The sequence below is a fragment of the Scyliorhinus canicula genome, chromosome 2 (assembly GCF_902713615.1).
Source record: "Scyliorhinus canicula chromosome 2, sScyCan1.1, whole genome shotgun sequence".
NCBI classification, from domain to species: domain Eukaryota; kingdom Metazoa; phylum Chordata; class Chondrichthyes; order Carcharhiniformes; family Scyliorhinidae; genus Scyliorhinus; species Scyliorhinus canicula.
The window spans coordinates 186136305-186161961 of NC_052147.1; the positions used below are offsets into that span (position 1 = coordinate 186136305).

General features: G+C 45.0%; 1 protein-coding gene and 1 long non-coding RNA gene across 4 annotated transcripts in view; one reads left to right on the forward strand and one right to left on the reverse strand.

Moving 5' to 3' along the window:
• LOC119961825 (tissue factor pathway inhibitor-like) overlaps window positions 1-25657 on the forward strand; it is a 55353-nt gene that overhangs the window by 3020 nt on the left and 26676 nt on the right. For 2 of the 3 annotated variants that reach the window (XM_038789203.1, XM_038789205.1), the window contains exon 2: window positions 14095-14298. In XM_038789203.1, coding sequence (XP_038645131.1) covers window positions 14095-14298 — 204 coding nt within the window. The remainder of the gene's footprint in view (window positions 1-14094; window positions 14299-25657) is intronic. The other variant, XM_038789204.1, reaches the window with a different exon arrangement.
• Window positions 12610-20694, reverse strand: LOC119961826. Its single transcript, XR_005459753.1, has 2 exons — window positions 20640-20694; window positions 12610-13953 (listed from the first exon to the last, which is right to left on the reverse strand). It is a non-coding gene; the product is annotated as an uncharacterized LOC119961826 (long non-coding RNA).

Sequence of the window (25657 nt, forward strand, 5' to 3'; positions counted from 1 at the left end):
CTCAGAAGCTGGAAGTGGTTTTAATTGTTCTAACATTTTCTGAGTAACTATTGATTTAATAGAGTCGGAACCATCTAATGTTTGTGATTAATATTGCATCTTCAGATAGGCCCCATTGTAGAGCTGTTGGCCATTAGAAGTTTGAACTTCCTGGGCAATTGCTGTAGAATCCTTACCTGGGAACTGCTGGGGAGTGCATCTTTGGTGTACCCCACAACATACACTTTCCTCTGCCCTGGAGTTCCGATGTTAAGGGCCAACGCGGGCAGTGTTGCAATGGTATTGTCACTGGACTAGCAATCCAGTGACCCAGGATAATATTCTTTGGACACAGTTTTAAACCTCACCATGGCAGATGGTGACATTTGAATCCAATAAAAATCTGGAATTAAAAGTCTAATGATGACCATGAAAGCATTCTCGATTGTCATAAAGACCCATCTGGTTCATAATTTCCTTCAGAGAGATAAATCTGCCATCCTTACCTGGTCTGGCCAACATGTGATTCATCCACAGCAATATGATTGACTCTTAACTGCCCCTCAAGGGCCATTAGGGATGGATAATAAATGCTGGCCCAGCGAGCAACACCCATGTCCCATGAACAAATTTTTAAAAATCACATTGCTGTGGGCCTGGAGTCACATGTTGGCCAGACCAGACAAGGAAGGCAGATTTTCTTCCCTAAGGGATATTAGTGAATCAGATGTGGTTTTTAATGACAATCATTGATAGTTGTCACGGTCACCATTACCGAGACTGACTTTATATGACAGATTATTAGTAATTGAATCTAAACTCCACTATCTGCCATGGTGGGATTTGAACACATGTCAGAGCTTCAGTGTGGGCCTGGATTATCACTTCACCAATGTCCCCCCATTTACTTCATAAAACATTTAAAAATATTATTTGGGGAGTTGTGGTTTGAGGATGGGTACAGTTACGACTGAGGAAGACTGACAAAGTACAAGAAAGTACAAACCCGCCGAGTGGACGCATAAATAGAAAATGAATTTCAATACAGAGAAGTGTGATATTGTGTATTGGTAGCCTGGGCGATGACCTGATGATGGTCTTTAAATAATGGAATATTTTGAGTGATGGTCTTTCCAGTTTTGGGGTAGCCCAGAACCAGGGGCTCTCCATTACATGCAGTCACCAATAAATCCAGTAAGAAAATCAGGGTACACCTCTTTGTTCAGAGAGCGGTTAGAATGTGAACCTTTCTATCACACAGTATAGACACATTTAAAGGGAAGCCAGATAAGTAGATAAGGAAGAAATGTTGGTAAACTGAGAAGATATAAGGTGGGAGGTGGCTCATGTGCAGCATAAACACAACCAGACTCGTGAGGTCAAATGGCCTGCTTCTGTGCTGCAAATACTGTGGAACATCATCTATTAGAAGCAGCAGTGAGGCTAATACCATTTTCTTTTAAAGGTACTCATTCTTCCAATGCAATATTAAATTACTGATCCCAAGCGCAAAGAGGTTGGAGCTGAAATTTGTGGAACATGTTAAATTGTACTGAAGTGTCCTTGATGTCTCGGAATATGTGGCACCAAATAATAATTTGGTTCACAGAGTATAGTTAATTTGCATATAGTTAATTTAGATTGGGTGATTCCATGCTCTACGAGTATCCATTGGTCACCCAGGTCAGATGACCTTTAATCTGTTTGTGGCATTGAAAGAGACAATATACTCTTGCAGGATTGCTGGTCACTGAATTAATAGCAGCAATGCTATTAATGCCAATAGCAGCAATATGCTACTGGCATCAATAGTGTCACGGTGGCACAGTGTTTAGCGTTGCTGCTTCACAGCGCCAGGGACCCGAGTTTAATTCCGACTTGGGATGACTGTCTGTGTGTAGTTTGCATTTTCCCCCTGTGTCTGCGTGGGTTTCCTCTGGGTGCTCAGGTTTCCTCTCGCAGTCCAAAGATGTGCAAATTAGGTGGATTGGTCTTGATAAAAAGTGTCACTTAGTTTTCAGAGATGTACAGGTTAGGTGGGGTAACAAGGATAGACTGGGGGACTGGGCCTAGGAAAGGTGCACTTTCAGAGCGTCGGTGCAGATTTGTAGGGCCAAATGGCCTCCTTCTGCAATGTAGATATTCTATGGTTCTGTGTGTAGGAAGTAACCTGGAATTGTTATGAAGAAGTCCAAGAAATGAAGGGGTACAGCTGGTAAAGCCTGAACATTTACCTTGTAACAAAATACATGTTTTACTCAGCACTATGAGATGCTTCCAGAATGCAGACAGCCCTGAGGTCTTTTGGTGTGTTTTCAATGTGGCATTACAGATAAGCTGCAGCAGCATAATTTGGAGTCAGTTCTAAGTTAAAAACTGCCTCTGCAGTCTCAAGGTGAAAGGAATTTCTCCTACACTTATCCTTCAAATTCCTGAAACTTCTCTCATTTGCCAGTACTTCCCTGCATATATGACAGATGGGCTTTGACTCCTTATTTGCATTGTCACAATTGACAAAACCATACCTCAAGAAATTATCTTTACACTTCTTTGTGCCGAGTTAAGTTTCTTTATTAAGGGCCATTAACCAGAGGCCCTGGAGGTCTAACAAGACCACTGTTGAGCAGCTCTCTCTCTCGAGCAGATTCTGTTGTGGGATCCTGTTCAATAGGCAAGCTGCCTATTTGAGTCTTTGGCCATCTCTAACTTTTAAGAAAACCTTGATCTTCACAGATCACTTGTCTTGCTTGCTAGTAGCTGCAAAATTGAAGCCACTCTGCTCCATGCTTTTGGGGCCAAAAGCACATGCCTGGATGGTACTTCACATCAATTCTACGTGCAGAGTGTGTAACCTGCTATCTGCTGCTGATTCTGGCCAGAAGACTCCACACAGCCCATTGTATCTCCAATGAAAGGTGGCAACAGGCACCAATCTCCATGTAAAAGCCAGTAGCGGTTGTTGGTTGCTTCTCCCACTATTGAGACCACCGCGGAAATGGTGGGACTGATTGCTTCGTGTCTTTCCTAACACCCGCCTGTGCCCCACCCGTGGGTCACAGGCCTGACTTTGAAAAATTCTGGAATAAGGGCTGGATTTCCACCATTGAGGTGGGAGGCTTAAGTCAGAAGTTTCCTGTCACCATAAAAATATCCCCAGCCAGGACTATTTTTACATTAGGGTGGGGTGGGGCAGCATTGAGTTAGGATCGCTGTCCCCCAGAAACAGTTTTGATGCAGCCATAGAGGCAGCCGAGGGTTGCGGCGGACTAGTTAGAAGGCTTGCTTTGATTCTCTGGGACTTCATCCCAGTTGTATTAAAGACTACTAGGCCCTCCTGCCCCCCTCCATCCTTTTCCATGCCTACTCTCCAATATGCCCTATGTACAGAGCCAACAAGCTATATAATATCAATGATATCTCGTTGAAAATAAAATATCAGTTCAAAACTCTGCTTTGAAAACAACCCTGTAAATGTGTCAATCAGACTCCACAAAATCTCTGGCTCTAAATCACCGTAACCAGTTTTTAACCTTAAAGAACATGTATGAACATCAAAATGCTGGGGCAGCATGGTGGCGCAATGGTTAGCACAGCTGCCTCACAGTGCCCGAGGACCCAGGTTCGATCCCGGCTCCGGTTCACTGTCCGTGTGGAGTTTGCACATTCTCCTCGTGTCTGCATGGGTCTCACCCCCAGAACCCACAAAATGATGTGCAGAGTAGGTGGATTGGCCATGCTAAATTGCCCCTTAATTGGAAAAAAGAATTGGGTACTCAAAATTTATTTTAAGAAAACAAAATGTTTCTGTTTTGTACTTTAATGGAAAATTGCATTACAACAGGTACTACACTTCAGAAATACTTTATTGGCTGCATACACTTTAGGATGTCCTGAAATTGTAAAGATGTTGGACGTGATTTACTGGCCAAGTCCTACCGGAATTGGATGGTACGCGGTCGGTAAATCCTGTGAGAGGTCTGTTCTGGGATTCCTGATAGTCATTACGCCCTGTGAGATCTCAGGCCCCATGTTGAATGGCCTCAGGGTGGCATTGGGCATCATGGCTCTGCCACCCTGTCTGTGCAACCTGGGGACCTTGGCAGTGTCACCCAGGTGCCAACCTGGCACTGCCAGGGTTCAAGTCTGGCACTTTCAAGGTGACAGAGGCATTTTTCCTGTGCTGGGGTTTGGGCCCGAGATTTCCCTGCCAGTATGAGTTGGGTATGGGGAGGGGAGGGGGCGGGGGGGGGGGGGGGGGGGGGGGTGAGGACCCCTCAGCAGGTGAGTTGGAGGATTGGACGGGTTGAATCTGGGGGTCAAGAGATCGGGCCGCCATTGCACTGGCGAGCAGTGCTCCTCAGTGCCAGAAACGTGACTGAATGTCCCACCGAGGAAGAGTCCTATTCGATTGCCAGGTAGCGCCGGGAACGACCCCTCTAAACCCGCCCAAAACGGGACACAGTTTTTGTTTTTAAATTGCGCTTGTCATATATATGCACGTTTTTCTCATTTCTTAATTCAATTTTGAATAGCCAACAGATACAGATAGAATCCAAGTACAAGAGATTTTAAATTAATATACTTTTATGATATTACTGCATGATGTGAACATCATAGGGGTGGTTTAGCACACTGGGCTAAATTGCTGGCTTTTAAAGCAGACCAATGCAGGCCAGCAGCACGGTTCAATTCCCGTACCAGCCTCCCCGAACAGGCGCTGGAATGTGGCGACTAGGGGCTTTTCACAGTAACTTCATTGAAGCCTACTCGTGACAATAAGCGATTTTCATTTTCATTTCATTTCATTTTTTTATTAGAATCTAAAACCACTGTGTAGAGATGGATAATCAGGATTTTTGAATTCCATTATAATAGTGTGTTTCGCACATTTTTGAAGTTAGAAATGACCTCATTGCCTGTACTGTAATAAAAATATGGGTAGGATGTCACTAACCCATTAGAAAAAGGATGACAATTTGTCATCAGAAATATCAATTCATATCTTCTGGGAAACTTATTGTAAGATTGGAATTCACTTGCCTTAAGGTTGGAGATAAACGCATTTAAATTTTAAGGGAAAGAAAATTAATCTTAAAAATAATTATTGCTTAAGTTTAAAAAGTTACCGATTGAGAGAAGAGTCACAATGCCAGGAATAGACAACTTTAACACTTTTAGTAAGATGTAGAAAATTGTCATGAACAGATTTCTCTGAGATCGTTCTCAGAGCTATTGCCTTGTCCAGGACCGTATTCCATTTAGAAGTACCAAAAACACACAGGAAAATGGAAGAATGATTCATTTAATTTGTTACATGACCTTCTTAACGTTCTACATCCCGCAAAGCTAGATTGATATGGTTGTGGTTTGTTGAATATATGTCACCAGTGTAAATTTGTGGCAGCTTGTCTGTTGCTCAATGCACTGCACATTGTTGGCTATAATGTGGAGTAAATTACAGAAGTAAAAGCTTGCATTCTTTAAGAATGTGGGGATTCCCATTTTTGATCCTTTAAAAAAAAAAAAAATTCTATCTGGATCTATTGCTAATTTGTTTTCATTTTGTTACATTAAATTTCCTAAAGATCGTTGGCACTGTTTTCCCTCTGTGATGATGCACCTGCAGAGACTTCATTCGTGAACATAAAAAGAATGAATTACCAAGAAATGTACATCAGCCACATAGCTGCAGCTATCTCCATAATATCTCTTTGTCTAAGACGCCACCACCCCCTGGGGTGGTACCCGACTCTGAGTGGCCATTGGTCACCTAGGTCAGCTGTGTTGCCCTTAAAGGGACAATCATCACACCCCTCCCCTTATCCTCCTTTATACAATCTTCAATAACAAATTTACTTGGTCCTAAATTCTAACTAAACATTATATACATGAGTGGAACAAAATAAATTGAGGTCTATCAAGGATTTTTCTGTTTCTTGTGGAGCGGCGTAATTCTGTAGTCTGAGATGATGCCATTGCGTTGGCATTAACAGGAACTGCAATAACAGGTTTCTCTTCTGGTACAGGCACTTCATTCCTCCTTTCTTCCACAGCAACATCAGTTACGTCTATATCAGGTCAGTCAGACACTTTGTTGCTTGCGGGTTCGAAAACATTTCTTGATAGCAACAGTGACTGCTGGAGCATCTCTCTACTCTTCAAGTTTAGGATGATCTGTCTCTCCATATCTACTTGGTAATACAGGGGTCCAGTTTTAGAGACAATGGCAGGGATTTTCTGATCTGAGTTTGCCTCACCACTGTTGCTAGCAAGAACAGAGAATTTGGTGCTCAGCAAAAACTCCATTAACTGCAACTGGACCAGAGAATCCCACAGGTGGGAATGAATGGAGAATTCCAGGTAATAATTCCGGGAATCCAACTTGATTGACTACCGATGTTTTATATTATGACAATATGGGTGCGATTCTCCCAAAGGGAGACTGAGTGTCGACGCCGGAGTGAAACCCGGAATGTTTCACTCCGGCGTCGGATGCCGCTCCTCGCCCCTTATTCTTCCCCCCCGGGGGGCTAGGAGCGGCGTTGCGAGAAACTCGGCCGCCGGGCCTTGACGCTTGCGTCAAAGCGGCGCGCCGAGAATGACGCAGCCGGCGGCGCCTAAGTGACGTCAGCCGCGCATGCGCAGGTTGGCCGGCTCCAACCCGTGCATGCGCGGTTGCCGTCTTCCCCTCCGCTGCCCTGCAAGGCATGGCGGCTTGATCTTGTGGGGCGGCGGAGGGGAAAGAGTGCGTCTCTTAGAGACGCCGGCCCGACGATCGGTGGACACCGATCGCAGGCCAGTCACCTCCTGAGCACGATCCTCCCTCCGCCCCCCACAGGCCCCACACTTAACTGTCGTGCGATGTTCACGCTGGCAGCGACCAGGTATGGTTGGCGCTGGCGTGAACCGGTCGGGTTCGTCAGGCCGCTTGGCCCATCCGGGCCGGAGAATTGCTGGTCGGCGTGAAAAACGGCAAGCGGCGATTCTCTAAGCGGCGTCACGCAAAACGCGACACTCATTTTGGGGGGGGGTGGGAGAATCACGGGGGGTGCCAGGGCGGCGTGTTGTGATTCACCCGGCCCTCCCACGATTCTCCCACCCGGCGTGGGGAGTGGAGAATCGCGCCCTATGTATATTATGTACAATGTTGTAGTGGTGATGGCTCATTGATGAGATCTTGAGGCATGTGTGTTTAAATATCAATGCTTTAATTGGTAGGCTTTGTCGCATGGTAGCACAGTGGTTAGCACTGTTGCTTCACAGCTCCAGGGTCCCAGGTTCAATTCCCGGCTTGGGTTACTGTCTGTGCGGAGTCTGCACGTTCTCCCTGTGTCTGGGTGGGTTTCCTCCGGGTACTCCGGTTTCTTCCCACAGTCCAAGGATGTGCAGATTAGATGGATTGGCCATGCTAAATTGCCCTTCATGTCCAAAATGGTTAGGTGGGGTTACTGGGTTACGGGGATAGGGTGGAGGTGTGGGCTTAAGTAGGGTGCTCTTTTCCTTGAGTTCACCTTATTTTCCATTATCTTGTTAATTTCTCCTTATTCTTAAATTTGTTTTGTCAATTTTTGCAACTTCTTTATTCTCCAGGTTTGCTGTCAGTCATTTAATCTTATTGTTTTAATCTCTTCTCTAGAGCTTTAATTTGTTTTACTGATACCTGTTTATGTTCAATAGTTCCTAATTTATTTTGAAGTCTTTAATTTCCGTGTTTCTTCTGAGGGGAATCCATCATGCTTACTGGAATTATACATTTCACACCGAATGTTTATTTCTACTTATCTTAACTTCAACCAAAACACTTTGGCTTCACTTTTGGTCAGGTCTGGCTCTAACAAAATGTGAACTTGTTTCCATTCTTCAATTCTCTTGTTGCCCTTCTTGTGCAGTCTTCATTGTCCTTCTTTCAGTGCTCTCCTGGGGTCTTTGTTGCTCTTGTGTGAGGTCTTCATTGCCTCCTCTGAGATCTTACATTGCGTCTTCCTTGAGGTGTTTATAGAATCATAGAATCATAGCATTTTGCAGTGCAGAAGGAAGCCATTCAGCCCGTCAAGTCATTGGAAAGAGCACCCTACACAAGCCCACGCTTCCACTCTATCCCTGGAACTCAGTAACCCAACCCAACCTTTTGAACACTCAGAGACAACTTAGCATGGCCAATCCACCTAACCTGCATGTCTTTGGACTGTGGGAGGAAACTAAAGCAGACACGAGGAGGAAGTGCAAACTCCGCACAGTCACCCAAGGTTGGAATTGAACCTGGGACCCTGGCCTGGGAGCCTAGAGCTGTGAGGTAGCAGTGCTAACCAATGTGCCACCATGCCGCACTGTATTCATTGCCTCCTCTGAGGTCTACCGTTTACTTTTGCTTGAAGTCTTTATTGCCTCCTCTGAGGTTTTTGTTGCTTATGGACCTTTTGTGAGAGTTGCCCTCTACTGTTGCTTCATACCCAGGATCGATCCCCGGCTTGGGTCACTGTCTGTGTGGAATCTGCACGTTCTCCCCGAGGCTGCGTGGGTTTCCTCCGGGTGCTCCAGCCTCCTCCCACAAGTCCCCAAAGACGTGCTGTTAGGTGAATTGGACATTCTGAATTCTCCCTCTGTGTACCCAAACTGGAATGTGGCAACTAGGGTCTTTTCACAGTAACTTAATTGCAGTGTTAATGTAAGCGTACTTGTGACAATAAAGGTTATTAATTAATTATTATCTGGGGTCTTTAATTCTCCTGTCTAGAGCCATTTGTTCCTTCTTGTGGTTGCCATGTTTTAGTGCATTTTAGTGCATCCACGGGCTTTTCACAGTAACTTCATTTGAAGCCCACTTGTGACAATAAGCGATTTTTATTTCGTTTTTCATTTCATTGCCACTTTAAGTGTATTATCTCTTTAAGTGTATTTCCACTTTCAGACTGTCATCCTTTTTCACTCAGCTGACAGGAGCTGTCGGCTTTCTGTCTGTGTTTTTCCCATGCTTTTGGAGTTTTGGCAAAAGCTGGCTATTCTTTGTTTTGAAATTTTGAACCTCCTTTTATTAAAGGAAAGCAATTTTTCAAAAAGTTTTCAGCAATCTGTGGAGTTTTTTTTTCCTTCTGGCTGTTCAGAGTCAATTATTTTAATGAAGGTATCGGTTGTAATAAAATCTTGAGAACCTTTTTGCCAATTGAAGGTCACCAGTGCAGCGATCGCTGCCACATAACTCCTGGAGGCTTATCATGACTCTGTATATCGGGTCCCGTTACTCAACTTCATCTTCTTGATCTTCCTGCAGTTCCAGAGACCTCACTGCAGCTCACTTCGGACATTTTTCTTTACTTAAAACACTGCTTTCTGTGTCTTTATAAAAAGCTTTGCAGCAACTCTTTTTTTAAACTTAAGTTCTATTTTTTGAAACTTAAAACCACAACTCTTGTTTCACAGGGCTATTTTCTCTTGTTCTTTTTTATCCAATATTTTTCCTCATGGCAGACTGGTACAAAAGGTGGAGTCACACAGGATCAGAGGTGAGCTGGCAAGATGGATACAGAACTGGCTAGGTCATAGAGGCAGAGAGTAGCAATGGAAGGGTGCTTTTCTGATTGGGGGGCTGTGACGAGTGGCGTTCCGCAGGGATCAATGCTGGGATCTTTGCTGTTCGTAGTGTATATATAAATGATTTGGAGGAAAATGTAACAAGTGTGTTTCGTAAGTTTGCGGATGACACAAAGGCTGGTGGAATTTCGGACAGCGATGAGGACTGTCAGAGGATACAGCAGGATTTAGATTGTTTGGAGACTTGGGCGGAGAGATGGCAGATGGAGTTTAATCCAGACAAATGTGAGACATTTTGGAAGGTCTAATACAGGTAAGGAATATACAGTGAATGGCAGAACCCTCAAGAGTATTGACAGTCAGAGAGATCTAGGTGTACAGGTCCACAGGTCACTGAAAGAGGCAACACAGGTGGAGAAGGTAGCCAAGAAGGCATACAGCTTTCTTGCGTTCATTGGCCAGGGCATTGAGTATAAAAATTGGCAAGTCATGTTGCAGCTGTATAGAATCTTAGTTAGGCCACAATTGGAGTATAGTGTTCAATTCTGGTCACCACACTACTAGAAGGATGTGGAGGCTTTAGAGAGGGTGCAGAAGAGATTTACCAGGATGTTGCCTGGTATGGAGGGCATTAGCTATGAAGAGAGGTTGAATAAACTCGGTTTGTTCTCACTGGAACGACGAAGGTTGAGGGGCGACCTGATAGAGATCTACAAAATGATGAGGGGCACAGACAGAGTGGATAGTCAGAGGCTTTTTCCCAGGGTAGAGGGGTTAATTACTAGGGGGCATAGGTTTAAGGTGTGAGGAGCACGATTTAGAGGACATGTACGAGGCAAGTTTTTTACACCGAGGGCAGTGGGTGCCTGGAACCCACTGCTGGAGGAGGTGGTGGAAGCAGGGATGATAGTGACATTTAAGGGGCATCTTGATAAATACATGAATAGGATGGGAATAGAGGGATACGGAACCCGGAAGTGTAGAAGATTTTAGTTTAGATGGGCAGCATGGTCAGCGCATGCGTGGAGGGCCGAAGGGCCTGTTCCTGTGCTGCACTTTTCTTTGTTCTTTGTTCAATGTTTCTTTCTAACCCTGCCGACTTGCCGGCAAATTCAGGTCTCTTCTGCGTCTGTCCCTCAGCCTCTCTAATGTAGTAAGCCTCCCGAACCCTTCCTGGTCTACAATGTAACTGGAGATATTTTTCTGTATTTCTCTCACCCTTTTTGTGGATTCTGACCCAGAGGCCTTGCTGTGTTCTCTTCATTGCTCACCCATCTTGCAACTGTCCATTTTTTAAAATTCTATATTACTCCGGGTCTGGCAATATTTTGTTATCTCAAATGGGTCTATTCGCCCAAAGAGAGGCATTCTGGTGAGTATTTTTTCTGACCTCTATTTAAACAGGATACCCACAGATGTCAAGCCAGAGGCAGTGTCATGATAATTTGTCCTTGTCACCAGATGTAAAGATGCACTTTCGGAGACTCCATTAGTAAATACAACAAGGATTTATTGACACGAAATGGACAGTAGTCACTGTGGTGATTGTAGATCTGAGTAGATGCAATACAACTGAGCAAGCACTAGAGGGAGCACGGGAGAGCTATATATACACAGGGACAGGAAGTGACGACACACTTCACGGAAGGCAGAACTCGTAGCAGGACACAGACACAGGCAGGCAGCATTGGAGGTAGCCGTAAGTTAAGCTCTGAAGAGAGAACAAATTCACAATAAAGCATCTTCTCCAACTTTGAGACTACGAGCTTTATTAAGACACGAGGAACAACACAGCCACAAGGCTGCAGCTAGCTCCAAAACTACTCTTTGCCTAAGAGGACTCCACTCCCTGGGGTGATTCACTACCCTGAGTCCCCATTGATGACCCAGGCCAGATGACCTTTACTCTGCTATGTTGCCCTTAAAGACACAATCACCACACCCTCCTCACATTTTACAGGTGCATTGGAAGCACATGTAAAATAATTTTGTTTGTGACATTAAGCCCTCAATTTTAATCCACTACACTCTCCATAACAGGGCAGTGTATCAGCAGTGAGGCCAGAAAATGTGGAGGCAGGCTTACTGCCAGATCTCTGCCTCTTAAATCTCTGTTTGCTTGCTTCCTTTATCCTCCCCAGCAGGAACATGACCACTCTTTGACCCCCTCACTATATTTAGATCATGGTCGGCTGTGGGCTGAAGGAAACTGCCCCATTTCTGGGCCTTTCAATCTCCCTGGTGTCACTGATATGAAGGAAGAGAAGAGATCTGGTGATTATTATACCTCCCAAACTTAGCATGTGTGTAGCTGCAGTACAATCAGAACTTACAGAGCAGGAGAAAAACAGGTCTCCCACAAGAGGCAGTCCCTTTAAGAGATGTGTGCATGGCAAATCTTAAGGTGGCTGTAAATTCCATCAAATGGGCACACAGCAGAGAAAAATTAGGAGGAACATTGGCCGTGGTCCTTCATTAAGCAGTAGCAGGAAATCCTTGAACCGTCTTCTGTTCTACATTTCGAGAACCAGGATGCTAGATATTGGTTTTAAGATGTTGCAGAGAGTCCACACTGAGTTATATCAAATAGGTTTACTTACAAGGCTATAATACACAGCTCCCGGTAATTCCCAGACGGGTCTTAACAGGTGTCGAACTGGCCGATCTTGTGTACAATATAGATTGAGTTTCCCCTGCCCACTTAACTGGGGTGCTCGTACTCTGCAAGGGACATGGGGAAGACAGTCATTCCCATCCCGTATGTCCCATGTGGGTTATGACACTTGGGTCATGAAAAAGGTTTTTCACAAAATTCCTGGACATCTTCGGGAGGATAATGATCCTTATAGACTTTGATGCTCCACATTTTGGGTATTGTAACCCGAGTACCCTGAAGCAGCCATCCACATAGAGTGAAATGTTCATAAAGAGCCCACCATAGAGCTGCACAAAACCCTGACCAAAAAAATGAATTAGGCGCACGGCAGTCTCAAGGCACACTTACTTTTCCTTAATATTTCCACTCTAAATGCAGTAATCCGATGTACTGCAGTCTTAAAGTAAACTGGTGATTTATGAAGAAGTCAACAAGATATTATAGCATTTTTGGGTTATCTTTGTTTTTTAATTATAGTAAATATTCAGTGTGTTAAACAATGACATTTGTGTGAAGAAATATGTTTGTCTTAGCTCTCAAGCTGTAATCCTAGGCAGTTTATAGTAGCTCTCAAGGAAGCTCCCCGGAAGCTCCCCTGTTTCAAGGATACTTCAGTTATGCTATGCTATCAAGAATTTGTTTGTGATAAGCCAATCGTGGGCTGCATTGCTCTCAGATGGACATTGAGTTTTGTGCCATCTCCTCAATGTTAACTTAAAATGCTCAATAGTTTCGAGAGATTTCTAGTGCCCAGTTCTCATCAGTGGAGTAGCACTTCAATTTTGTTTATTTTACCACAACTGATTCTTCTGTTAGGGTCTGTAGTGGTTTCATCTCTCTCGGTACAACATTTAAACAAATGATCAAAACATCTTAAAAAGAGGGGGTATGAGGAGACTTACTTAAGCCCAGAGACTTGTTTTGATCTGGATTGCATTGCTTGCAAGGATTCTGGGACGAAGATTCCATAGTCATTCGGATAACTATTTGAAAGGGCTGACACAGGCAGGATGGGCTGAATGGCATCTTTCTGTGCTTGGTGTTTCTAAGATCTCAAACTGCGAGTACCAATGTAATAAATACATGAATGTTAGCCATTCTCTTAAAAGGAAAGCCCACATTCTTTCATCTTCAAACTGTGAAAAGAACTTTGCAAGCGTTGACAATTTAGTTAATTGTTTTGAAATATTGTAACAAATGTGAAGTTTTCCGTGTCGTAGCTTGCATTTTCAAAGAGAGGTTGGTACAACAGTTGGCGAGGTCCCACGGTCTGCCAGCCATGTGTTTCTCGGCAGCACACCGTTTGCTGGTGGTGCGATTCGATCTTCCCCTTGCTTGTCAATGGGTTTTCCCATTGTAACCACCCCATGTTGGCAGGGAAGCACTGCCAGCAGGAAATGTGAATCACAATGATTGAAGAATTCCGGGCAGTGTCAACATTGTGACCTGACATGGTGAACGCCTTTAGTGCTTTTTATGTTCCTGCATTCCAGCACAACAGATGCTCATCCCATCATTTGTTGGAATTAATAATTTGCCATTCTAATTCATTCAGCCAGTTAAGGGTTAATCTCTACTTGCATTATTCAGGAAATAGAAACAATAAATGGCACCATTTTGAAGTTGGTAGGTGTCTTAACGATAAAGAAAGCAGAAACAAATTATTTCGGTACAAACGGGCATCAGTCACTAGAATTGTGTGGGGTGTGACTGGATCTCATTTTCAATGCTCATAACGGACAAAAATTGCATTTTCAGTCATGGGATGTTTTCTTCATGTTTTTAGAACTCTGAAATCAGATGCAAAAGAAAACATTCAAACAGCATTTAACACATAAACTTAGGTGGAAGAACATAACCAAATGGAATTTCCACTTGAAATCAATATTTAATTTACTTAAATCCAGTAATAACACTCTCTTTTTCTCAAGCAGGTCAACAACTTCCAGATTTGCCGTATGGCCATGAAATATGCACATTAAAAGCTGATGAGGGGCGCTGCAAAGCTTTTAGCCGAAGATATTTCTACAACTTATTTACACGGAAATGTGAAGAATTTATTTATGGGGGATGTGGTGGAAATGAAAACAACTTTGAAACCAAGAAGCAATGTCTGGCAAAGTGTAAAGTAAAGGGTAAGCTTATCAAACTTCTAATTGTCCGACAATAACACCCACTTCCTTGAATCTGGAACTGAAATGGATGGCATCCATTCACCATGTTCAACATTCACTCCCTCTGCCAACCAACATACGGTGGCAGCAGTGTGTATTATCCACAAGATGCACTGCAGCAACTCGCCAAGGCATCTCCCACACCTACAGACTGTACCACCTAGAAGGATGAGGGCAACAGATGCATAGGAAATTACCACCTGCAAGTTCTCCCCCAAGCCACACACCATCCTGACTTGGAACTATGGCCTCGTCGTGCCTGACTTGGTGATGCGGCGAGGCCGTTATCTTTTGCGAGATTTGGAACGCCTCGCGAGATCTAATGAGATCTCGTGATCTGGATCTCGCCCTCATTATGCATGATCCAAATTAACATATTTAAGTGAGCCATTAGGTCTTCAAGGTTTAATGCAACTGGGGGATGGGTCTTCCAGGCCATTGTAGGCCCCAGGGTGGTCAAGCTCTGGGAAGGGTGGTACCCAGGCACTCCTGCTGGCACTCGGGTACATTGGCGCTGCCAGCATGGCACCTTGGCACTGCCACATGGACACCCAGCAGTGCCATCATGGCACTACCAGGTGTGTCCGGGTGCACTTCCAGGCTGGCAGGGGTACTGCCGGAGTGCCAGTCTGGCAGTGCCAAGATGTCCAGGTGCCAGGTTGCCCCTGCCAGGGATCAGGACCGGGTATGCCCTACCATTAAGAGGTGGGGCGAGGGGTGCTTGAGGACCCCCAAAGATGTAAGTTGGGATAGTGGTGGGGTCCGGAGGCTGTGTTGGAGGAGCAGTGTTCTTCAATATAGGAAATCAGTGCGACCTCGGCGGGCGTTTGCAGACCAAGACCAAAAAAAACAAAGAGTCCCATTAGATAGTGGTGTCAGCGCGGAGAAACACCCCGCCTCACACGCCCAAAATCGGACTCATTTTTCCACGTTAAATCGCGCCGATATCATCATTCCTTCACTGTTGCTGGCTCAAAATCCTAGAACTTTCTTCCTCACAGCACTATGGGTGTATCTACACATGGACCAAAGCAATTTAAGAAGGCATCTCATCACCAGCTTCCCAAGGGCAATTAGGGATGGGCAATAAATAATAGCCGACCCAGCAACACCCACATCCATGAAAAAAGTGAATAACTTATTGGACTGATTTTGTGGTCAGTAGTGATTGAAAGGTGCCAGCCAATTGATTTGCTTTCCTGTCGACTGTCTTGGTGTTTTTGCACTGCCGGCTCCTGTCAGGCAACTATCAAAAAAACACAACACCCTCTACAGGACATCTGGGACCTGTGTAAACAGGGCAAATAACTGTGGGCGCGATTCTCCGGAAATGCGGCGAGTCGTAAAGGCTGCAGTGAAACTGGCCGTGTTTCACGGCAGCCTCCGCGCCCCCTCCCGGGACCCGATTCTCCCCCCCGAGCGGGGCTAGCAGCAGGGCCCCGTGAAACACGGCAGTGCGGGCATAGCGGCCGTCGCTAAGTCCGCGCGGCAAGCGTCACGCCGGCTGACGCACACGATGATGTCAGCCGCGCATGCGTGGATTGGACGGCTCCAACCCTCGCATGCGCGGGGCCGTCATCTCCCTCGGCCGACCCGCGGACTGATCCTGTGGGGCGGCAGAGGGCAAAAGAGTGCGTCCGCCCGCGATCGTGCACACCGATCGCGGGACCATGCCCCCCTTGGCACGGCCGTGGTACTGCAAGTTTCTGAATAACCTTATGGCGTGGGTGGGCACTATGGTCAGTCATACCATTTCTGGCACTTCATCCTGTCTTCAGTAGTGACCATTCCACTATGGCTGCAGCATCAAGCCCTCGAAGTAGGGTCACTTTTAAGCCAAATCTTTGGCTCCATTCCAACCTTTGGAGGCCTGGTACAGTGGTCCCCACAGCATCAGGGACCCAGGTTCAATTCCGGCATTGGGTGACTGCCTGTGTGGACACATTCTCCCCGTGTTTGCGTGGGTTTCCTCCGGTGCTCCAGTTTCCTCCCACAGTCCAAAGATGTGCAGGTTAGGTGGGGTTTTCCGGGGTAGAGCAGAGCCTAGGCGTGGTGCCCTTTCAGAGGGTCGATGCATACTCGATGGCCGAATGGCATCCTCTGCACTCTCGAGATTCTATGGAAAATCTCAGTTCATATCAAGGTATTGCAGACTTTGCAATATCCAATTTGTTTATGCATCTTTTGATAGTGTCTCCTCATCTGCCATCAATCAGGTGTTATGTCTGTCAATCAAACTCAATCTTCCAATGCTTCAGGTGACCAGCCCATATAAGATTACTTATCATCCGGGCCTGGAATCCAAGGGTCACTGAAGGGTCAGTGAATGCAGTTTGAATACTTTTCAGTATTCTATCTTGAAAAATGGAAAACAAAGATGCACCCCTCAGTCTTCTCTGCTCCAACAAAACAACCCAAGCTTATCCAACCTCTCTTCGTAATGTTCAATCCCAGGCAAGATCCTGCTAAATCCCCTCTGCGCCCTCTCCAGTGCAATCACATCCTTCCTACAATGTGGCAACCAGAATTGCACACAGTACTCCAGCTTTGGTCTCACCAAAGTTCTGTACAACTCCAACATGATCTCCCTGCTTTTGTAAGCTATGCCTCGATTGATAAAGGCTATAGATCTTTTTCACTATCATATTAACCTGCCCTTCTATCTTCAGAGAGCTATGGACAAACACGCTAAGGTCCCTTTGTACCTCAGAATTTCCTAGTGTCATGCCATTCATTGAATACTTCCTTGTCAAATTACTCCTTCCAAAGTGTATCACCTCACACATTTCAGGGTTAAATTCAGTCTGCCATTTGTCTGCCTTTTGACTAACCTGTCTATATTTATAAGCTTTTTCCAAGAGTGGGGGAAAGTTTAAGGGAGATGTGCGTGGAAAGTTTTTTACGCAGAGGGTGGTGGGTGCCTGGAATGCTTTGCCAGCAGAGGTGGTAGAGGTGGGCACGATAGCATAATTTAAGATGCATCTGGACAGATATATGAACAGGCGGGGAATAGAGGGAAGTAGATCCTTGGAAAATAGGCAACAGGTTTAGATAAAGGATCTGGATCGGCGCAGGCTGGGAGGGCCGAAGGGCCTGTTCCTGTGCTGTAATTTTCTTTGTTCTTTGTTCGATATCTTCCTGTAGCCCAAGACATTCAACCTCACTGTTAACCACCCAGCCAACCTCTGTATTATCCACAAACGTACTGATCCTTTCCTACACATAGTCATCTATGCCATTTATATAAATGACAAATAATAGGGGACCCAGCACGGATCCCTGTGGTACGTCACTGGACACTGGCTTCCAGTCACTAAGGCAGCCTTCTGTCATCACCTTCTGTCTCCTGCAACTAAACCAATTTTGAATACACCTTATCAAATTAACCTGTAAAGGTAAATTTGACCATAGGCTGCTTTCTCCTTTGAGGGACAGAACTGCCTGGTGGTGATTTAACCTGAGGATACCATAGCTCAGGCGAGGAGCATGGTTGAGAAGGTGGGCCTTCAACTGCCCCCCTGTACCCTGTGAACATTTGCCTACATTATAAGTCTCCCAAGCCATATAAGCTGCATCAACTGCACTACCCTTATCTACACACCTCTTCACCTTCTCAAAAAATCAATCAAATTTGTTTGGCATGGCCTCCCTCTGACAAAGCCATGCTGACTATAACTGATCAAACCTTGCCTCTATTTCGGAATTTTCTCCAACAGTTTCTCAACCACTGACGTGAGACTCACTGGTCTGTAGCTCCACTGGCTTATCTAAAAGTCTTCTTAAATACTGGAACCACATTAGCTGTTCTCCAGTCCTCTGGCATCTCCCCCTTGGCCAGAGAGGAATTAAAAATTTGGGTCAGAGTCCCTGTAATCACCTCCCTCTCCTCCCGCAGCATCCTGGGGCACAAGTCATCCAGCTCTGGAGACTTGTCCACGTTTAAGCCAGCCAGCACACCCCCCATACCTTGGGCACGATTCTCCGCTGCCCACGATGGGTCGGAGAATAGCGGGAGGGCCTTCCTGACATTTTTCCCGCCCTCCTGCTATTCTCCCCCCCCCCCCCCCCCACACGGCCGCCCCACGACACGAATTGCTGCTCACCGTTTTTTACGGCGACAGCGATTCTCCCCAGGCCGATGGGCCGAGTTCCCAGGCCTTTATGGCCGTTTTCACGAACGCAAACACACCTGCTCTTCCCGTTCGTGAAAACAGCCGCAAAGTGCCGTTCCAGACAACCATGGCACCAATTGGCACGGCCGCACCACGGCCGTGCCAAGGGTGGTATGGGCCTGCGATCGGTGGGCACCGATCGTGGGCAGCGGGTCCGATACCCGCGCACTATTTCTTCCTCCGCTGCCCCGCAGCATCAGTCCGCGGGGCGGCTGAGGGGCATGACGGCCCGCGCATGCGCGGGTTTGACGCATATGCGTGATGACGTCATCCGCGCATGCGCGGATTGGAGCCGTCCAACCTGCGCATGCGCGGCTGACGTCATCGTGCGTGTCAGCCGCCGTGACACTTGGCGCATGGGCTTAGCGACGGTCGCTAAGCCCACGATGCCGTGCTTCACGGGGCCGGCCCCGCCCGGGGGGGAGAATTGGGTCCCGGGAGGGGGCGCGGAGGCTGCCGTGAAACATTGCCAGTTTCACGGCAGCCTTTACGACTTGCAGCATTTGCGGAGAATCACGCCCCTTGTCACTCCCTCTGTCAATTTGTTCAAGAACCTGCCTCTCTCCCTGAGTTCCATACCTTCATTGTCATTCTCTTGGGTGAAAGCAGATGTGAAGTATTTGTTCAACACCCTACCAATGTCCTATAGCTCCACCCACAGATATCCCCTTTGGTCCCTAATGGGCCTTACTCTTTGCCTGGCTATCTTCTTCTCATTGATATACTTATGGAATATTTTGGGATTTTCCTTACTTTTACCAGCTAGGGATTTCTCATATCCCCTCTTTGCTCTCCTAATTGCCTTCTTGAAATGAAATGAAATGAAAATCGCTTATTGTCACGAGTAGGCTTCAATGAAGTTACTGTGAAAAGCCCTAGTCCGGCGCTTGTCCGGGGAGGCTGGTACGGGAATCGAACCTGGCCTGCTTGGTCTGCTTTAAAAGCCAGCGATTTAGCTCAGTGAGCTAAACTAGCTCCAAATGGAATTTTTGTACTCCACTAATGCCTCAGCTCATTTGCTCCCCTTGTACCTGCTAAATGGCTATTTTCCTTATCATTATATCCTTCACATTTCAATTGTTGGAGAGATTAAAAAGGTAATTTATCTTATTTTACTTTTCCATTCTGACTTTTTTTTCTCTCTCTAATCCTACATATGCAAATATATAGATTTCTGTCCAGATATCCCTTGTTTAACATCCTACAAAATGGTAAGCCAAATTAAATGTGCTAAATGAAAGTTACTTTCCCATTAAAAAGAGTGTATAAGTATGGGTTACACTTCTGACCTGAAATTTTTATATTAAAAACCTATTGGCTTCGTTGAACCTAACTGGCCCCAAAAATCTCTTTGTACATACTGCTCTTATTAATACTGGTTATACTTCCACTCACCACATCTCAACTCCTGTTTATCACTTCCCGACACCCACTAGCTACTCCTCTTGCTCCTTCCCACTCACTTCCTCCTGCTCACCCCTTCCCTCTCTCGGTGGCAAGTGAAGGGGTGCTTTTTTAAAAAAATGCAAATTGAGCATGCCCAATGGCAACAGTAACTGTGCTAAAAGGAAAATGGAGGCAGTACTATTTAAATAATAATAATAATCGCTTATTGTCACAAGTAGGCTTCAATGAATTTACTGTGAAAAGCCCGTAGTCGCCACATTCCGGCAACTGTTCGGGGAGGCCGGTACGGGAATTGAGCCCGCGCTGCTGGCATTGTTCTGCATTACAAGCCCAGTTGTTTAGCCCACTGTGCTATTTGGGTAAATTTACAAACTGTGCTAAAACTAAAATGAGGCACCAGAACACATGATTTAATATCATTCATTGGCTCGAACTTACACTTTCTTCTCAGTCTTTGTACTGCTCATTTCATTATCCTTCAATCTGATGATTAGGGACATATCCTAATCACTGAGCTCTCAGATCCTGCTAAGTTTCCCGCACTGCAATTTTCTCAGCTCACAGTCAGTTACCACACAAGCTAAAAGCCCAAACATGCAAGGACTAGTCTGACTGACAGCAGATGTTGTTAGATACCCTGTCAAAGAGACGTCTGGGCCAAATACATCAAAAAAAGACTCTTTCTCTGGAACGCAGGAAATAGTGAATTTTAACCCCAATTACCTGTGGAAACCAGACACAAGTGGGTAGTTATCTGCTCAGAACTCAGCTTTCCTGCTGTCTCCAATATTAACTGACAGGGCTCTGCAGTCAGATGACACCCCGCCAAAAGCAGCCGCAGACTTAAAAGTTTATGCAAATGAGGCACATGCATCCAATGGCATTCCGACATTGGTTTGAGCAGAGGAGGTGCTTCCCACAAGACTGAGTCATCGTGAGTGATTGTATGAAGGGTGTGGAAGCCCTGTGGGTAAGTCAGAAAATTTCTCTTGCTGGCCAAACAAGGAAAATCTTGGCTTCCCTCACCCGGGAATGCCTCTTTCCTTGGCTCATTGCCTGATGATTCATCATCTGGAGCTGTTTTCTTGGCAGTTTTTGTCAGTGGTGGTTTGTCATTGTCTTCCACTGTCAGAGGCTGGGCGAGGAGACAGGTCCCAAGTCTACCTTAGCTGGAATGGAAGTCAAACTCATGCTGTTGGTGTTATTCTGAACCATACGCTGACCATCCAGTCAGATGAACTGACTGGTGCACCCTCGAGTTTATAATCAAATCTTAAATGCTAAGCAGTTGATAGACAATGGAAAAGGTGTTATTTTATATTGTGCAACTTGCATTTGCACGTCTTTCATCTGTTCTCATTCCGAGGGTTGGCCACACTATGATTAGCCTTTCTCCACTGATTCCTCTTCGTCACTTCCCTCACTGCCTGTCCATAGAAAGGCCAGTCCACATTCTGATATTATCCATCCATGCCATCTTGTGACTTGTGAACGTTTTTCAGGTGTTTTGCCCTGCGTTACCCCTTTTTTGAAGCACAAACCTCCTTGTTGGCATTACATGTCCAAAACATGTGAGGTCCCTTGATATCATTGCCTCAAACACGTTCCTCTTCACAGCAGCTTTCTCCAGCACCCACTCATCTGTCCACTCGGTTGTCTACGACACACAAAATATTTGTCTGCGTCTTTTAATTTCAAACCCTCCTATTCGAGCTTCATCATTCCTCTTGATGCTCCCACTTTCACAGCCATACATTGCCATCAGTCAAACAAGGGCTTCCACAAAATGAATTTTTGTTATTATCATGAAGCTATGGTTGTTCCATACTTGTATCAGCAAAATAAAATTTTACATGTATTTTATTTTGACATGTATTCTTTTAGTATTTCCTGGAGCAAACGGCTTAGGAAATGGACTGGAAGTTAAACAGTGAACATAGAGTCATTGAGTTTTACAGCACTAAAGAGGCCCTTCAGCCCATTGTGTCTACGCAGGCCATCAAGCCCCTATCTAATTTAATTCCATTTTACAGCACTTGTTTTTAGCCTTGTATACTGTGGCATTTCAAGTGCTCATGCAAAAGCTTCTTAAATGTTGTGAAGGTTCCCACCTCTAGCACCCTTTCAGGCATCGAGTTCCAGATTCCCACCACTCTCTGGGTGAAAAAGATTTTCCTCAAATCCCCTTTAAATCTATGCCCCTGATTATTGACCCCTCTACTAAGGGGAAAAGTTCCTCCATAGCCTATCCATGTCCCTCAAAATTTGGTACACCTTGATATATCCATTGGGTTATCAACAAAACATTGCTGATGTGAGCTGATCCAATATATACAGTACTGATGTTAATAACCAAACTACAGATGTAACATACAGCCCCTCGTAAATCTATTACTGTCACAATAGAGCAGCTGTCTGATTCTCTCAATTTGCTTCCTTTAGCTAAATGCAAGACAACTTGTCCTTGCTTCATTGCAGATAACAGTGTTGGGGACTCATTACAAAGTAGCCAGATGTTTCCTGCCTTACATGACTAACCCATCAGCCATGTGCAGCAGTTACACCAAGTCATTTGGAATCATTGCAGTAAATTAAAAAGCACCAGTGCTCCAATTTATTATATTGCATTTTGGACAAGATGTTTCTGGCCACATACCACATGATATTAAACTTAGAATCATGGAAACATAGAAGCAGGAGGAGGCCGTTCAGCCCTTTGAGCTTGCTCTACCATTCAATATGAACATGGTTGATCATCAAGTTCAAAATCTTGATGCTGCCTTCCCCCCGATATCTCTTGATTCATTTAGCCCCAAGAGCTATATCTAATTCCTTCCTGAAATTATACAATGTTTTGGCCTCAACTACATTTGGTGGTAGCAAATTCGACAGATTCATCACTCTCTGGGTGCAGAAATTTCTCCTCACCTCAGTCCTAAAAGGTTTACCCCTTATCGTCAAACTATAACCCCTAGTTCTGGACACCCCACCATTGGGAACATTCTTTCTGAATCCTCTTAGAATTCTCCTAATTTTCTATGAGATTCCCCTCTCACTCTTCTAAATTCCAATGAAAATAATCCGAAACGATTTTGTCTCTCCTCATATGACAGTCCCGCCATCCCAGGAATCAGCCTGGTAAACCTTCGTTGCACTCCCTCCATAGCAAGAACATCCTTCTTCAGATAAGGACACCAAAATTGCACACAACACTCCAGGTGTGGCCTCACCAACGCCCTATACAATTGCAGTAAAACATCTCTATTCCGATACACAAATCCTCTCGCTATGAAGGCCAACATTCCATTTGCCTTCTTTACTGCCTGCTGTACCTGCTGCTTACTTTCAGTGACTGATGCATGAGGACACCAAGGTCTCACTGAGTATCTAACTGCCTTGATTTACACACATTCAAATAATAATCTGCCTTCCTATTTTTGCCACTGAAGCAGATAACCTCATTTATCCACATTATACTGCATCTGCCATGCATGTGCCCACTCACTCAGCCTCTCCAAACCCCATTGAAGCATCTCTGCATCCTCATCACAGCTCACCCTCCTACCCAACTTTGTATCATCTGCAAATTTGGATATAATATATTTAGTTCCTTTGTCCAAATCACATTGTGAACAGTTGGGGTCCTAGCACAGATCCCTGTGGTACCTGACTAGTCACTGCCTGCCAATCAGAAAAAGCCCCATTTATTCCAATGTTTTGCTTCCTGTTAGCCAGCTTTCTATCCATTTCAAGACATTACCCGTAATCCCATGCGCTTTAACTTTACATATTAATCTGCTATGTAAGACCTTGTCGAAAGCCTTCTGAAAGTCTAAATAAACCATATTCACCAGTTCTCCCTGGTCAACTCTACTAGCTACATCTTCAAATAATTCTAGTTGATTTGTCAAGCATGATTTACCTTTCATAAATACATACTAACTTTGTCTGATTACACCACTGCTTTCTAAATGCTGTGCTATGGACTCCAGCAACTTCCCTACTACCGACGTTAGACTCACTGGTCTATAGTTCCACCTCCCTTCTTGAACAGTGGTGTTACATTCGCTAATCTGGTTCCAATCTGTCGGAACCATTCCAGAATCCAAAGAATTTTGGAAAATGACCACCAATGGATCTATTTCTAGGGCTACTTCCTTAAGTACTCTGGGATTAAGATAATCAGACCATGGAGATTTGTCTGTCTTTAATCCCATTCATTTCGCCAAAACCATGGGCTGGATTCTCCGTTTTGGAGACTAAGTCCTCAAGCCAGGTGAAAACGGTCGTCTTTTACACCAGGAAAACTAGTGTCAAAAGGCCACCAACTGTCCGTTTTGCTGGGGTCTAGCAGGGAGGCAGCATAGAGCTCACAGCTCCAGCTGCCGCTATGGCCCCCAGCACTTCCAGTTCGGAGGCTGCGCATGGGACCATGAGGGTCCCACGCCATCGGGAATTCAGCCGGTCGGGGACGGAGCATCGTGGGGAGGGCCTTAGGCAATGGCCTGAGGCAGTGGATAATCGGCGCAGCTTACTCCTAGAGTACGCTGCTTTTCAGGGGGTGGAGAACTGAAAAACCGGCAGGGTTCCCGATTTTGGTGGCAAAACGGATTCTCCGCCACTTCGCCGAACGAGATTTCGGCATTGGGGAATGGAGAATCCAGCCCCATTTCTTTCCTTTCGCTCCTGATCAAAACTTGTGCTTCTCAGAACATCCGGTACATTATTCATGTATTCCTTTGTGAAGACAGAAGCAAAGTACAAATGTAGTTCCTCAGCCATGAATTCTGTTATGAATTCCCCCTTTTCTGACTGCAAGGGGCCTACACTAGTTTGTATTCACCTTTTTCTCTTTACATGCCTATTGAGATAGATAAACATACTTCAGTAATTGAAATTTGTTTTGAAGTGACGAGACCACTCAGCTTATCACATTGGGTAAATTGTCCATCACTAATGAGCAGTTGAAACACCAGAGCATACAAGATTATGAAGTAAGTGCTGTAAAATGGGATTAGGATAGATAGGTGCTTGATGGCCGGCACAGACACATTGGCCAAAGGGCTCATTTTTGTGTTGTAAAACCCAATGACTATATGGCTAATCTTTCACCTTTTCTTTGCATCAGCTCATATTATAGGCACTTTGCTTGAAATCTTTATATATTAATAAGGTGTTTTCTTAATCTGCAAGTAGTTATGTATCTCTGAACGTTATAAAACCCTTCACAAAAATTACTGATCATTTTAGGCACACTATACTCTCTTCCTAGAGCTACTAACTTGCTTCTGCTGACCATTTCCTTTCCTTTCTCCCTGCTAACAGACATTATTGAATAATATTGCAAGTTATAGTGTGGGGCATGTGAATGGCTTGAGAAGCCGAGTCAACATAAACTCTGAAACCCATAGCAACACCTTCAGGAACTGAAAATTCTTCATGCATTCCATGAGATTGGTAGAGGGGAACAGTTTGATTTATGGGACAAAGACTAAACTTTTCAGTTGCACAGCTTAAATTTTGGCAACTAAAATACAGTGCAGTTGTAAGTCTGAAAGAGAAGCCAATACTTTTACACAGGCAACACAGAGCAGCATGCACAGGCTAACCTGGTTTATCGTATATTCTTAGGGTATCTTTCTCAAACCCATAAGGTAATTTTTGAATTTTATTTTTTCAACATTTACCTGTATAATGATGTAAATACTTTTGCGATATTAATTATCAATAATTTCCATGCT